The sequence below is a fragment of the Oncorhynchus nerka genome, linkage group LG5 (assembly GCF_034236695.1).
Source record: "Oncorhynchus nerka isolate Pitt River linkage group LG5, Oner_Uvic_2.0, whole genome shotgun sequence".
Taxonomy (NCBI): Eukaryota; Metazoa; Chordata; class Actinopteri; order Salmoniformes; family Salmonidae; genus Oncorhynchus; species Oncorhynchus nerka.
The window spans coordinates 36,063,286-36,079,333 of NC_088400.1; the positions used below are offsets into that span (position 1 = coordinate 36,063,286).

A 16,048-nucleotide genomic window follows, 5' to 3' on the forward strand; every position below is an offset into this window, starting at 1 on the left:
TTATTGTAACTACTGCCGTTATGTATTGTAACTGTAAAGCTGTTATTGTAACTACTGCCGTTATGTCCTATTGTAACTGTAAAGCTGTTATTGTATCTACTGCCGTTATGTCCTATTGTAACTGTAAAGCTGTTATTGTATCTACTGCCGTTATGTCCTATTGTAACTGTGAAGCTGTTATTGTAACTACTGCCGTTATGTCCTATTGTAACTGTGAAGCTGTTATTGTAACTACTGCCGTTATGTCCTATTGTAACTGTGAAGCTGTTATTGTAACTACTGCCGTTATGTCCTATTGTAACTGTGAAGCTGTTATTGTAACTACTGCCGTTATGTCCTATTGTAACTGTAAAGATGTTATTGTAACTACTGCTGTTATGTCCTATTGTAAGTGTAAAGCTGTTATTGTAACTACTGCCGTTATGTATTGTAACTGTAAAGCTGTTATTGTAACTACTGCCGTTATGTCCTATTGTAACTGTGAAGCTGTTATTGTAACTACTGCCGTTATGTCCTATTGTAACTGTAAAGCTGTTATTGTAACTACTCCCGTTATGTCCTATTGTAACTGTAAAGCTGTTATTGTAACTACTGCCGTTATGTCCTATTGTAACTGTAAAGCTGTTATTGTAACTACTGCCGTTATGTCCTATTGTAACTGTAAAGATGTTATTGTAACTACTGCCGTTATGTCCTATTGTAACTGTAAAGCTGTTATTGTAACTACTGCTGTTATGTCCTATTGTAACTGTGAAGCTGTTATTGTAACTACTGCTGTTATGTCCTATTGTAACTGTAAAGATGTTATTGTAACTACTGCTGTTATGTCCTATTGTAACTGTAAAGCTGTTATTGTAACTACTGCCGTTATGTATTGTAACTGTAAAGCTGTTATTGTAACTACTGCCGTTATGTCCTATTGTAACTTTGAAGCTGTTATTGTAACTACTGCCGTTATGTCCTATTGTAACTGTAAAGCTGTTATTGTAACTACTGCTGTTATGTCCTATTGTAACTGTGAAGCTGTTATTGTAACTACTGCTGTTATGTCCTATTGTAACTGTAAAGATGTTATTGTAACTACTGCCGTTATGTCCTATTGTAACTGTAAAGCTGTTATTGTAACTACTGCTGTTATGTCCTATTGTAACTGTGAAGCTGTTATTGTAACTACTGCTGTTATGTCCTATTGTAACTGTAAAGATGTTATTGTAACTACTGCCGTTATGTATTGTAACTGCATTCTTAGAGTTACGCTAACATCAGAGCCAAACAATGGCTTTGCTGCTGTGTCCTGCCCCCTCCTCTTCTATCCTGGCTGGCACTAATTGCACACAGTGCTGCCACATGCATGCCCTCTGGTAACAGAGGACAGGGTCACTCTGGGCTATGGGATAAAGACAGGCACATCTCTGTGTGTGGGGATTTACATAATCACACAGGAATATAAGGACACACACACACTTCGCAGGCACACACACACACACACACACACACACACACACACACACACACACACACACACACACACACACACACACACACACACACACACACACACACACACACACACACACACACACACACACACACACCTGTCTATATGGAGCAGATAGGATGCCAGCGACATAAGAACAATGGGAGAGGATACTTAAGGTGAAGAGACAAAGTTCTCTCTTTTCAACATCAGCATTGATATGTGTTTGTCATCAGCACTGGTCCTCTGCTTCTCCCTTTCACTCTTAGTTTACTGACAGGTTCAAGGACTTAGGTGCTAGGAACAACCACACAGGGGTCTCACCACAGATCCTCTCTAAATAACTACTTCCTCCCTCCAGAGAGGAAGCCCATGTAAGCAGTCCAGCTGTGATGGACTCTCTCCCCTGACTTTAACACTAAGACAGCTTCTGTGTTTCCCCAGTCTTCCATGGTGAACAATAGAAGAGGAGTAGGGATTTCATCAAGTAAAAAGCTACTCCAACCCACTGTAGAGGTAGTACTGCAGAATGATTCCGTAAATTCACCCTCTGCTCTCCTGTCCTCCTCTCCTCCCTCCATATCTCGTCTCCTCCTTCCTCTCCTCTCTTTCATCTCTCTTCTCCTCCATCCTCTCTTCCCCTGCAGACCTTGGCTGATCCCAGTCCCACTGGAGCCTTCCATCCTGAGCAACATCTGCTGCCTTGTAAACAGAGATAACTGATCTGGGATCAGCTAGCTACACTATATACAGTGGGGCAAAAAATTATTTAGTCAGCCACCAATTGTGCAAGTTCTCCCACTTAAAATGATGAGAGAGGCCTGTAATTTTCATCATAGGTACACTTCAACTATGACAGACAAAATGAGGAAAAAAAATCCAGAAAATCACATCGTAGGATTTTTAATGAATTTATTTGCAAATTATGGTGGAAAATAAGTATTTGGTCAATAACAAAAGTTTATGAGCCTTAAAGACATTTAATGAGCCCAAGCCCCCCCAAAAAAACAAATTATTGTGCCGTTATCCAATACATACATGACATAGGCTACTGCACATTACAGAAAAATAAAAGCCCATAGATATAGCTATCTATATGCTCTCTTGGGTAAATAAATGAAACTAGCTCCAGTAAGGCTAATATTTTGTGCGAACTGTTTTACAATACTGTATTGTATTATGCTGCATTACACGGACTCTAATTACGCACATTGTTCTTACCATGATAAAGCAGGGAGAGAATATGTGACTCGGGTACAGCACATGCGGCCTACAAAGTTACAAGTACAGGCTAGCAAATTTGATTTTACTTTGGACATATAATAGGGCTTATTTGTATAATTATATGTGTCGACTGACACATATATACATTTCATAATATTTCCCCCTAATGTTATTAGCCTACTTCCTTCTCTCTCGATTGTTGCTTCATTCCTTCTCACTTTCAACAGTTAAACGAAATAAGTTTCATTGTCCATATCTTCCTCAATACAACGACTTCCTTGAATGATATGGGACTAGACTTAGATGCAGAAGGCTTTCACTTCTCTTCACGAAGATTGAATGGTTATGGGCCAGAATAAATAACTGATTTGGCCTACCGCCATCGCGCATTCGCTCTTCTTTCAAACTACCCATGAGTTTTATTGGCCTGCTGTATTTAACATTTCGCAAAACAAGAGCTTGCGTCCCTCTTCGAATAGTCTATTGGTAGAAGAAATTATAAAAAATAATAAATAAATAAATTCTTGCATGGGACTCCAAGAGCTAAGGAGCGTTTTTTAAGGAGAGAGGCCAGTGGAGCACAGTTGCCTGCGTACTGCATAAGAGACAGAGTCTATAAGTTAAAGCTTATTATGCATAACTCATCATTAATTAGCTAAATATAAGGCTAATACTGCATTTCTACTGCTTTTCATCTGTATAAAAGGCAATCTATATAAAAGGCAATCTATCAATCTAGAACAGGATGATCTGTTTTGGATTCAATTTGAATGGAGTTGATGGAGAGAGAGAAAGACTGCGAGAGAGTGCTCCCATGTGCACTGATTTAAAGCAACGATATTCGAGTGGCAGGCTGTTTTAAAACACTGCAGCTGCAATCAAAAAATCTAGATATCTTTACAATTAAGAAATAAGGTGACCCCGAAAGTCAGGTGGAGATGGGTAAATTAGACACGCATTCAAACTGTATATTACTGTAGCATAGCCTATGCTGCAGCAAATGCAGGCCTACCTGTCACAAGAAACAAAGTTACCGTGATGAGATGATACTGTAGGTCTCCATGCATTGTGAACTGCGCTCCTTACTGAGATGGGCTGTCTGTCCCCACTATGAGGGTTGATGATTCATCATGCAGAGGCCGTAGAGAAGACACATTTAGACATCCCATATAATTTAACAGTTCCATTTCATATAAATCATTTCTTTGCATTTACTGGTTTCTCACAGTTATTTATCCCGGGAAAAGGGAGTGGTTTTGGGCTGTATATCCAGGTACATCTCGGTATCCGACATATCTGAGTTTGTTGGGTGCCAGCAGAACGCTACCATAGTGCCAACTGTAAAGTTTGGTGGAGGAGGAATAATTGTCTGGGGCTGTTATTCATGGTTCGGACTAAGCCCCTTAGTCCGGGAAATCTTAACACTACAGCATACAATGACATTCTAGATGATTCCCTCTTTCCAACTCTGGCAACAGTTTGGGGAAGGCCCTTTCCTGTTTCAGTATGACAATGCCCCCGTGCAGAAAGCGAGGTCCATACAGAAATGGTTTGTCGAGATTGGTTTGGAAGAAATTGACTGGCCTGCACAGAGCCCTGACCTCAACCCCATCGAACACCTTGAATGAATTGGAAAGCCGACTGCGAGCCAGGCCTAATCGCCCAACATCAGTGCCCGACCTCACTAATGGTCTTGTTGCTGAATAGAAGTAAGTCTCAGCAGCAATATTCCAGCATCTAGTGGAAAGCCTTCCCAGAAGAGTGGGGGTTGTTATAGCAGCAAAGGGGGGTTCAAGTCCACATTAATGCCCATGATTTTGGAATGAGGTGTTCAACAAGCAGGTGTCTTGCTATTTTCAGAGTATCTATGTGGATAACTGGGTTTCATGTAGGTGGAAGTACTTTGTGGGTCATGTCGGTATGTTTTTTGCTGTTGTTTAGGTAGCTAAGCTAAGTGTTTTTGTTGTTGAAAGTATCAGTATGGGAATAGACAGGATTCCATTACATTCATGGTATAGGCGACCACATTCCTGCTACAGCTCATGCCGCTGCAGCACGACGGGTTCTCTCCACTTAATAATGCTCGCTCTACCCCTTCCCATCTCTCTCCATCTATTTCTGCTGCAGCTCATCTGACTACATGGACCTATCTGCTTAATATTTTTCTCTCTCCCCTTTTCCCTCTCTTTGTCTGTTGGCTGCGTGCTGAGACCCACACACAGACACAGCTGCGGTAAACTTCATTTCAGGGGGATTACCAGCCAATTGGCCGCCTGGGATTTTCGAGAGGGGAAACTCAATTACTTGTATCTCACAGAACACCTGAGGTTCAACACGAACGTAACAGTAAAACACATGCCCAGTCCTGGTAAGAGACTAACTAGGTTCTACACGTGACTCCATATTATGGTATTGTTCCACTTCAAACCCTCTGTACTGTAGTCTGAGAGCCATTCATATAGGAGATGATTATGAAGGATCAAAGCAGAGCTCAGATCGTCAGCATAAATATTACTGCTCAACATACAGAGAGAGGAGGGACAAACTAACACAGATTCAAATGTACCCGGTGACAAAGGCTTCCCAACCCCACGCCTTGATTAGCCAATTAGATCAATGTGTGTGAATCTTAGTTTAAGGGTATAACCGGACTTAAGCAGCATTATGACAGCAAGAAAGAAGTGGATGAATCGCCTTTGAGAATGTCTTGAATCGGTGCTCCTTCTTTGGAAACTTGGAAATTATTTGGTATGCGCTGGACGATATTTTGCATAATGGTTCATAATGTTGCCTATCTAATGAAGTCTGTCTGATTTTAAAATAGTACTTCAAAAGTAAAAAATATCCTCCAGATATCTCAAAAAATTCCATGCCCAAAAAATGACCTGCCCAGCTAGAGCAAAAGTTGGGCTGCTCCGGATTTGGTAAACAAAAGTTTAAAAAAACATCAACGAACACTGCTGTATATTCATGAGTGCTACCTCAGCAATGTTAGAATGCTTGTGTGTGTGTGTGTGTGTGCGTGTGCGTACTAGCATTTGAGTAGCTCCTCTCCCACCATCACAAGACACCATAGCTCAGAGAGGACTGCGCTCCCGTCACCATGGAGACAAGAGCACCCAGCGCCTAACAACGCTATTTTTGGACCGGTGCAAACGGCTTCACTTTTCTCCCGTTCTTATTCACCCAGCTCTATCATTTTTCTCTTCCAAGTGTTACATAACGTATCTCAATAGGACTGTAACTGTTAACAGCTCTATCTAACTAGCTCTAGGAGACGTGGGAGTGGGGAGTGGTTGGTGTGTGTTGTGTTCATTCTCTCTTCTCTAAGTAGGCTCCCTCCCTTCTATGTTATTCATATCTCCCTCCTCCCTAATCCCTCCCCCTCTCCTCCCCGCGACGGCAACATAATAAAACCAGACGATTACCGAGTCTGTTATTGCTCCGACTGACACGCAGGCTGCACAGAACGGGTGTTCATTTGTGTGAAAGAAGTGTCATCTGGCTTAAGTGACTAATTGAATATAGTCGGGGCTAATTTACACTCTCACAGAATGCCACATTCGATTAGTTTCGGGGCGATGGTGATCCGGGCAGCCGCAGGTATTACATTAGTGCCCTGACGACGAACCACGCGGCACCATGAGGCACAGGGCGGGCACTTCCGAGTCGCGCCAACGCCTAGGGAATGGCGTTCTGGGGCTGTTAATAGTCTACCTACCACTCTGCCAAGGCAACTCTAGTATAGGTATTATCAGAACAGGGTGGGACTTGTGTTCCTATAACGACATCAGTCAATTACCTCTTAATGCAATGTTTTTACTGACAAGCGTCATAATGTCACAACAGTATATGACATCCAATACCGTTGCCAGCAATTACAAAGCAGGAAGCAGCTGTCCGTCAATAGTTACTCTGCGGAGATCAGGATGAGAGCATCTCTTAACAGGCTGCACAGAAAACCCTGGGACTCTCCATCAGTCTGTACATGTATCTAATATCTATCCACATGTGTTGGATTGTGTTTGTGCCTGGTGGATGTATGCTCTCGTTTTGCTACCTATCTCTACTTTAATCGGCCCATTGTAGAACTCAGCACCCTGAGCAGTGGGAGTACTGGTACTGAATGATCAATACTGTGTGGATTACCGAAAGCCTGGTGTTACTAAGGTCTGTAACAGATTAAAAAAGCCAATCAGCCCCTGGACTGATCTCCCTAAACACAATATAATGCTGCATATCACTGCTGTAAGACACGTTCTATTCTAGTGTTTGTTTTACACATCTCAAAGGCTTTGGAAAATATGAGGAAGGGATAATATGGGATTTTCATTCTGATGAGGGATACAAATAGACTGAACCAAATACACTAAGTTTACAAAACATTAGGACCCCCCCCCCCTCCCTTTTGCCCTCAGAACAGCCTCAATTCATCAGGGCATGGACTCTACTTGGTGTTGAATGCGTTCCACAGGGATGCTGGCCCATGTTGACTCCAATACTTCCCACAGTTGTGTCAAGTTGGCTGGATGTCCTTTGGGTGGTGGACCATTCTTGATACACACAGGAAACTGTTGAGCGTGAAAACCCCAGCTATGTTGCAGTTCTTGACACAAACCGGTGCGCCTGGCACCTACTACCATATCCCGTTCAAAGGCACATACATCTTTTGTCTTGCCCATTCACATACACAAAAATCCTTCTTTAACCTGTCTCCTGCCCTTCATCTACACTGAGTGAAGTGGATTTAACACGTGACATCAATAAGGGATCATAGCTTTCACCTGGTCGGTCTATGACATGGAAAGAGCAGGTGTTCTTAATGTTTTGTACAGTCAGTGTAAGTCGATCTGTATGAGATACGCAGTAAATGTGTAGCAGTGGAGAGATCTCAAATGTGATCCGAGCGAGAAAGAAATTCAGCCACAATTTAGAACAGTATGCAGAATGTACAGATCAAAGCTGTGCTTCCTCTTTGAAACGGAACCAGCCAAGAAGTGTTCATTTGGTGTTCATTACTGTGCCAACAGACTGTTTACTGTGTTGACGCAGAGTTAACTGATGACCGGGTTCATTTACATGGGATATATGATGGTCTGGAATCAGCATGGAGTAGATGGGTTAGGTTGATGGACAACGTAGTATTCATTAGACCCCCACGGAAGAAAACTGTCTTAAAAAGGAACTTGTCCAATAAAGAAATGCTTGTTTTTGTCTTCCGTTGCAAAAAGCAAGGGTTCCCAAACTTTTTGGTGCTGGAGACCACTTTTGTGATTGCAAATTCATCAGGGACCCCCTCAAAATCAGTACACAATTCTGACTTTAGAGTGCTATAAAAATAGCATACAAGGAGTTTAATTATGACTGCTGCAGCACATGGCAAGACTTGCCAAGTCTCAGGCCCTGGGAAATAACATTTTAAAGCCCTCCCTCTTCATATTGGAGAGAAAATGTGCAGGTTTCAAGATAATTTCCTGCAATTCTAAACATTTTCCGATGGGGCCGTTTTTCAGTTTGAAAAGCTTAGATTACAGTGCATTTATGTTCGAACCCATTTTGGGGGGGAATACAAGAAGTACTGAGTTAAAAAATGGATCATTGATGAAGTACTGTGGATCCCTGTGTGCCTCCCAGACCCTGATGTACATCTAAGGGTAGCCTATATTGTAGATTAATAATATTGTATTGTACCTTCTTAACTTGTTCCACCGACTCCTCGGCCAAAGTCGTTTAATCTGTTGTTGCTAGAATTATTTATATAAAACCATTCTATTTGATTTATTATAATGATTCATTTTAAGCCACCGTTTGGGAACCACTGCCTTAATGAATATGTCCCTGGTGCCAGCCGAGCAGAGGAGACTTACTGTAGCCATTGTCCTCCTCCTTTGTCCCGTCGATGGTGCCATCGGCTTGCAGCTGCAGGTGGAAGCCCTGTCGACTGTACAGCTTCGTCACAATCCCCTTCAACTGGGGTTCTGAGGAGAGGGGGAGAGAGGGAGGAGGGAGAAGAGGGGGAGTGTGAGATTGGAGACAGGCTCTGATCCTGCATCAAGGCTTGTCTCATTCCTGGAGAAAGATGAAGTTGCATCAAGATGCTGATGTTGTTGTATAATCAAGATGCTGATGTTGTTGTATAATCAAGGTGCTGGTTTCAGTTCAGTTTTGTGCACCCTCTCCAAAACGGACTGGGGTAGGGTGTGATGAGAGTTGTGCCCACACAGGAACCTTGTTCACCCATCCACCAGCCATGTATCTTATAACAAGATATTCTGTAATCCTATAAACCTGGCACACTAGGTTATAAACTACATTATAAACTGCTGATTGGATGACAGCCGTGGTAAGTCAGACCGTATAGCACGGGTATGACAAAACATGTATTTTTACTGCTCTTATTATGTTGGTAACCAGTATATAATAGCAATAAGGCACCTCAGGGGTTTGTGGAATATGGCCAATATACCACGGCTAAGGGCTATAGCCAGGCACTCTGCTTTGCGTCGTGCATAAGAATAGCCCTTAGGCGTGGTATATTGGCCATATACCACACCCCCTCGGGCCTTATTGCTTAAGTAACTAACCAGTCCCCCCAGTCCTGCTCCCAATAGGCCCAGCATAGCCACATTCTCAGCTCTCCAAAGGCTCAAGGGCCTTATTGCTTAAGTAACTAACCAGTCCCCCCAGTCCTGCTCCCAATAGGACCAGCGTAGCCACATTCTCAGCTCTCCAAAGGCTCAAGGGACCAGCGCAAACACATCTCTGCCTACGTCTAGAAGATCAAGCCATGGATACCGGCGTATGAGCAAACAGTTCCTATCTCTACCACACACAGGAACAGGGAAGGACTAGGGAGACTAGAAAGGAAGTCTGGGTTTATTCCAAAGGGGCCTGTGGCCGCACCTGAGAGGATTACATGGAGAGCAGGTGCTTGACAGTAAGAGTCAATATTTATCCAGGATAAGCACTGATTGATTTTAAAAAATGCTAACTGTCCATATTATGTTTGTTTGTTCCCTAGTGAAAATGCTGTGTTTTAAATATGGGGTATACAACTTCCTTCTATGGTGTAATGGATGGCCATGTATTGTGGGGGGGAAATTCCGTCCATCTATGCCATCCATGTTCTGGGACAACTACATTACAAAGTACAAATTCTGCTAGCCAATGGATTAACAAAGTCAGTAGTTCAAACTCCATCTAAAGAGATTTTAGTTGGGAAGGCGGTGGCCTATATCTTATATATAAAAAAATAAAACCTGGAAGTGCCTATGATGACACAAGCTTGACATTTTGGTGTGTCATGTTCTGCTAAGAGCTATCCCTTCCCCGTGCTCCCTTCCCTAGAGGACTGTCCTTTATCGTCATTTACCACACCTTTCATCCTCTCTTTCATCTGCTTTACCTTTCAATACTGCCATTACTACCCTCACAAAGGTTACCGCCTGGCCAGTACTCATGCTTTGGCTATTTTTTTTGCACCAGTGGCTCCCTACTATTGGAACCTTTTAAGACTGATACATCAGGAGGCTGACGTCTTTTCAAAGGCAGAGATTTTCGCCAAAATGCCAGTCCACTAATCATAAGTAAACTGGGTGTGATGCTGGGTAGCCATCTGGGTTCCTATAACAAGCCATAAAGAGTATTTCTTCAACGTTGCTTAAAATGCATTGAATGAAAATATGTGGATTGGAGGAGAAAATTGCATTGGAGACTTCTTGATTTGTAAATTCCTGTGCTACCTTCAAAACACACATTCACAAGGTGTTACATCACAAGGAAACAATGTATCGGAGACAGAGAATGGCGTCATAAGGTGAAATCAGTGGGCGGCTTTTTCTACCAGGAGACTCGGGGATCTCTACTCACACACTCACTGACACACCCAAACACATCCATACACAAACACACTTGTATAGCCGCAGCAGAAAAGTATCTTGCTTCTGCTGAGGCTCCACATATGTGTTACGTAAAACCACACACTCCCTATCCCCCCCCCCGACTCCACAGTCCTGCCTCAGGGAGGTGGAAGAGGGGGATGAGGTGGGATGAAAGAGGGTACAGACTGGTATCATGGTATGGGTCCAGTTCTGAGGGAACACTGCAGGGTAGCTTAGCCCCAGCCCCCCGAGCAACACACCCCCACCTGCATAAGGCACTTACAAAACAGCCTGAACCAGCCTGTGAACTTGATGGGAGAGGAATTAACTGGAGCTCATTTCGGTCTGAAAGCACAGGGCTGAGTCACGCTCAGCAAACCTCAGCGGTGCTCATTAACCAAGGGCCACGGCTCATGTAGCTTTGTAAACATCACAGAGAACCAGCCGTAAGTTAGTGCTGGTATGTAGCACAGCTAACGGTCAAAAGCAAGCTGGTCTGTTTCACTGATGTTTGGTTCTGGTTGTGGATGAGGTTCTGTCTGGGCCCTGTAAGCTGCAGTGGCTAAGCCTTCACTAACTACATGAATCGCACCTTGGCAGACTATTCTGCATGGGCCATTCAGGGACTGAGAGGTCTGTTGGGATGCCTTATCAGTTTTTTGTTAGAGCACTGCTCTGAAATACAGACCGTCTGTCTGTACAGGAAATGTCCCTGGAAGTTTTTGCGGTTGGTTTTGAAATCCCCATATATAAAGTTTAATACATGTGTACAGGATGTGTTAAACTTCACAAAGTGTGTTTGACATATTCTCCAGAAAGATATACATATCCTTCATCATTTTCTAAACTTGGTGGAATTACACAAAACTATTCAAATGCTTGGGTGCCTGCTGTACATCCTGTGTCCCATGGTAGTACACCAAAGCAATATATCTGCATAGAGTCTTTTTTTTAAGCTTGCTCATTGTGGATTCAGACAACAGACATAAGCATGGCAATGATATTTAAAGACCACAGTGGGCTTGTGTTATGCTCTAATCCTGTTTAGCTGGCTCTATTGTAATGGTCCACATGGGATTACATGAGCAGACATTGAGGGATGAAGCACCAATATAATACATCACTTAGGTAGATATTAACAGTCTGAAATGTCATAGGTCACACTTTTGTGCATGAACTAAAATACACATCCATAGGGAGACCTTCTAGCTGTCTTTCCTTTGATATAAATCTGCATTTATAGATTTGGATTAACATTCTATTGATATTTAAATATATATATATATATATGTATCAATTCGAATCATTTATAAATGTTGATGATGTTCCTATACCTATATAGCCACTTTGGTTGTCCAGCCCCCCTGACATTTGGTGCACAGAGCAGAGTTGGGGAAAGTGATGACGAAACTGAAGAAATGGCAACAGAAATCAAACGTATGAATTGTGATGGTCTAACGGAATTAGCGATACCCAAAACAGACCTGGTCGCCTCCGTCTCCTCTTCTTGGAGCCAAAGAGTTTGACCCGAGAGAACATAGACAGCCGGCTCGGTTTCTCGCATGGCTTCGTTTTGTTCGGGCTGCTAACGCAGCGGCAGGCATTAGATTTCTCCCGCTCCCTCGCCTGCCTTTTCTGCCGGATAAGGGAGCTGGCTAACGCTGCAGCCATGGCCAGTTTGACGGTTTTCCGTAGAAAACTTCCAGACTATGAAAAATGCTCCCCTCTACCCCTTTCAATTTTTTATTGGAAATCTTTCTCAAGCAGCAGTGGTCATCCAAAGATTCCTCAAATGCAAAGCGCAGTCATTGCTCGTTAATTGTGAAATAAATATAATAAATTCAAAATACAGTCAGTGCATAAAGAAGTACCTCCACTCTTCTTCAAAATGATGCCTATTAAATGTTCTGTAAGTTGATATTTGTTCTGTTGGTTTTGTTGGGCGTAGCTCGGTAACGGTGCATCTTATCTCCGGAAAGAAAAAACAGTCCTCAACAAAAAATGACGAGACACATGTTCCACTCTCGTACAGCACAAATAGTGGCATTTCTCCAGCATCATAACTAACGCGCAGCTGTTTCCCTAAAAGCCGTTTTGCACCATCCCACAAAAGCAGGGATCATGCACATGAAGAGTGGCGCAGACGCAGGTGGTTGTGGACCGCGCTAATGCGCAGCCAGAAAAACACCTGTTAGAAAACGCAGAGAAAACGTTTCCAATGATGATGTTTTCCTCTTATCTTTTAGGTCGTTAATCTCCCTCGTCACGGGCAAAGCGCTGCTAGTACAGTGCACGGACTAAACCGGTTTAGTAGATAGAGCGACGGGAGAGGATAGAGAGACGAATTATTATAGAGATTAAATTTGTTTTCCCTCTCTTGTTCAAACAATACGACATGAAATAAACCGCTACAAACACAATATCAGACCCCAGTGCATATTGCACAGTCTAAGCTATACTGCTGCGCTCCGAGGGAGCATCCTAACCAGGCGCAGAACTAGCGCGGGGGGAACCGGGAGGGGGAGTGGGGGTGGAGGGAGCATGAGAATATTCTGGTACCCTCTCTCTCTGTCCCTTCAATTATTCAATACCGATTCAATTAGTATGTATTTTAGGCATAACCATTACGCATGCGAAAGATTTATCAAAAAAGTTGGGGATGAAATTGCTCATAAAGCGTATCACTCGCAGTAGATCCCGTAGCCAACACTAATTAATAGACAACACATTTTCCTTATCATGCATTGTCAATATACAATTAGCCATGGTCCCTGCAATCATTTTAGCACTTTTAATTATGATTGTGTGAGATAAGCAAGGCGACCTGCATCCCCAAACTCCACTGCAGTACCTTGGACAACGACACTGCCTTGAGATGTTGCCCACTCCCACCTGCTTCACTGCAGACACCCAAACAAACGTGACCGTGGTGCTCAAGTGAGAGGTACGGTGACCAATGACTCAGAATGTGGGAAAGCCCTGACACAGTCGAAGATGGATTGGGCTACCTCTGCCACCTATACACTCATGTGAAGAAAAACTCTGAAAGCAGCCACTGGCATAAAACAAGACAGGGCGATGGAGTAAATGAGTCTCGGGTTGAAACTGAGCCATCATCAATATTTCACATCCTGTCTGTCCCTAGAGAAGGTTGAGGAGATGGGAATGTGGCGACAACAGGAAGCTCGTGTCCACATTTTTGACCAGCGTGTTGCCATGGTAGTCTGGCCTTTGCCTTACACTGACGGCTGGGTCAAAAATATATACTTTATAGATATTGTTATCTTCAACCTAGTCCTAGACTAAGGGCCACCTACACATATTTGTATCAGTTATTTACAACAAAACAACATGAGGATGTTGATGATAATGATGATACACATACGTTTGGAACAACTACGACATGTAACGTTTGAGAAACATGGAGGAACGTCTACTTCTGACGTGAGACTGAGAGCTGGTAGTACATGAGATCAACACATAACAGCGCACGCCCCTGATTCAATCTATCTACATTTTACACGTGGGAGTAAAAAAACAAAAATCGATGGCACGCAACTCACGGATAGTCATCGAACAAACTCCCTCACAACAAGACAGGAGTCATATCCTGCTATTGCATCAACTGCTAGATCAAACATACGTAAGGAGACAGCTTCTCCCTCACTGACAAGGCTACTTTCAATAACTCCCTGAAGAAGCAGCAGTAGCTATACTTCCCATTCCTCCCTTTAAAACCGTCTCTGTTTCCTCTCTGTGCATCGTATCCTAATCAAAGCCTCCACAAGGGTGCCACCTACAGTCCAGATTTGAAGCTGCCGTACACAAACTTGACATGATCCATAGATCAATAGTGCTGTACATTAGTAGGCCATTGCATACACTGCCACACGCAGAAGCCAAAGACCTGCATTTTTAAAATGATTTGTTCATAAAAATAAAGACAAACCTGTTACGATCAATTACATAGAAATAAACTATTTCCCAATCATTAATCCATCGATTACAGTCATAGCGAACAGACAATATTAAAAGCAGATTTCTGAAAAGACTCAAGACTCGAGAGTATAACAGCCTACATATTTTACTAGAAAGTTAGGTAGGGTATGCTTTTTCAAACTTGATCATCCAATAATATCAACCTGAGTGATCTGTTGTGAATATATCATCTTTCAACATACATACCGTTTAACATATTACCGATATGTTTGTTACAATTGATATGCACCAATATGTAAAATGTCGAATTCTATCCATCAACTTCATCAAGTTTTATACATAGCCTACGTATAATAAACGGTAAACTTCCGACTAGTTTTATTTGGTAGACATCTACCGCACTTCTATCGCAGAGGTCATCTTTACTTCAGCACCATGGATAGCTCCGGCAAGAGGGCGTGCGCCTCTGCCTCTTCACAGTGCTCAACAGTTAAAAACAACCATCTTCCGCCACAGACCATGCAGCAAAACACAAAGTAAATTGGAATATAAGAATATCCAATGTGCATCAGAAAGTAGGCTAGATCTCTAAAAGCCAAACAAACTGAAATAAAATGTGCAGAAACACTTGGAAAGGAGAAGAGCCGCCTACCTGACGCAGATTTTCTCAAGGGAAAAGTCTTGCTTCGATGCATATCTGAAGCCAAGAAAAGTGTCCTCAATATGAGCAAACAGTCGTCGGATCTTGGAATGAAAGCAAGAAGATGCTACAAAAGTTTAAACCAGATAATTCAAAGAACTGTCATCGGCGTAGACGTTAGAAGCGTAGAGGCGGGGCCTGCAGAAGATCATTAACCGACGAGCATTAGTGAGATGCCATTATGACTTTCTAAAATGCTCATTAAAGATGCATTTGGAGGTCTTGTTGATCCGGAGTGTAGTCACTAAACTGCTGTGCTCTCTGGGTCAGAAATTAAGAAAAGTGATCGAAAATGCTCGCTGAGATACTTCCTGCCGAGGGCAGAGAATAGTTTCCTCTCATATTACAAAAAAAAAATGGATGGAAAACGATCCTTTAATGTGCCGGGTAAACCGGTTAGGCAGGCCCTGTCCACTTTCGACTGAAATGCATTGACGTACATCAACGGGAGATGACAATAGGCATTAGCAGATGGTTTTTACATGGGAGCTCTGTTTTTCTGGACACATAAGCAGGATTTAAAAACGGGTACAGTATTAACAGTGTCCTTCCACATTGTACATTACTTTATCACATTAACTGTCAAAGCCAAAGGGACATGAAACATAGAATATAATTTAATCACGCCAACTTAAAGACACGATTCAAGCGTTCTTATAGCAAACAACCATCTTCCATGTCTAATCAGATATCAAATATGAAATATAGTTTACTGAACTTTACTTAGGGCTCTATTCAATCCGCATCGCGTAAAGTCAGATTTACAGCGTGATTGAATATTAAAGGCATTGCTCCCGCTTTAGCGTTTACATTTCTATTGCGGAATCT

At 42.6% G+C, this 16,048-nt stretch overlaps 1 protein-coding gene across 5 annotated transcripts in view; it reads right to left on the reverse strand.

Annotated features, from left to right (window-relative positions):
• fgf13a (fibroblast growth factor 13a) overlaps positions 1 to 16,048 on the reverse strand; it is a 267,849-nt gene that overhangs the window by 29,823 nt on the left and 221,978 nt on the right. For 3 of the 5 annotated variants that reach the window (XM_029659707.2, XM_029659706.2, XM_029659711.2), the window contains one exon: positions 8,569 to 8,679. In XM_029659707.2, coding sequence (XP_029515567.1) covers positions 8,569 to 8,679 — 111 coding nt within the window. Of the gene's footprint in view, positions 1 to 8,568; positions 8,680 to 12,065; positions 12,997 to 15,172; positions 15,296 to 16,048 lie in introns of those variants that run through there. The other 2 variants (XM_029659712.2, XM_029659709.2) reach the window with 2 other exon arrangements.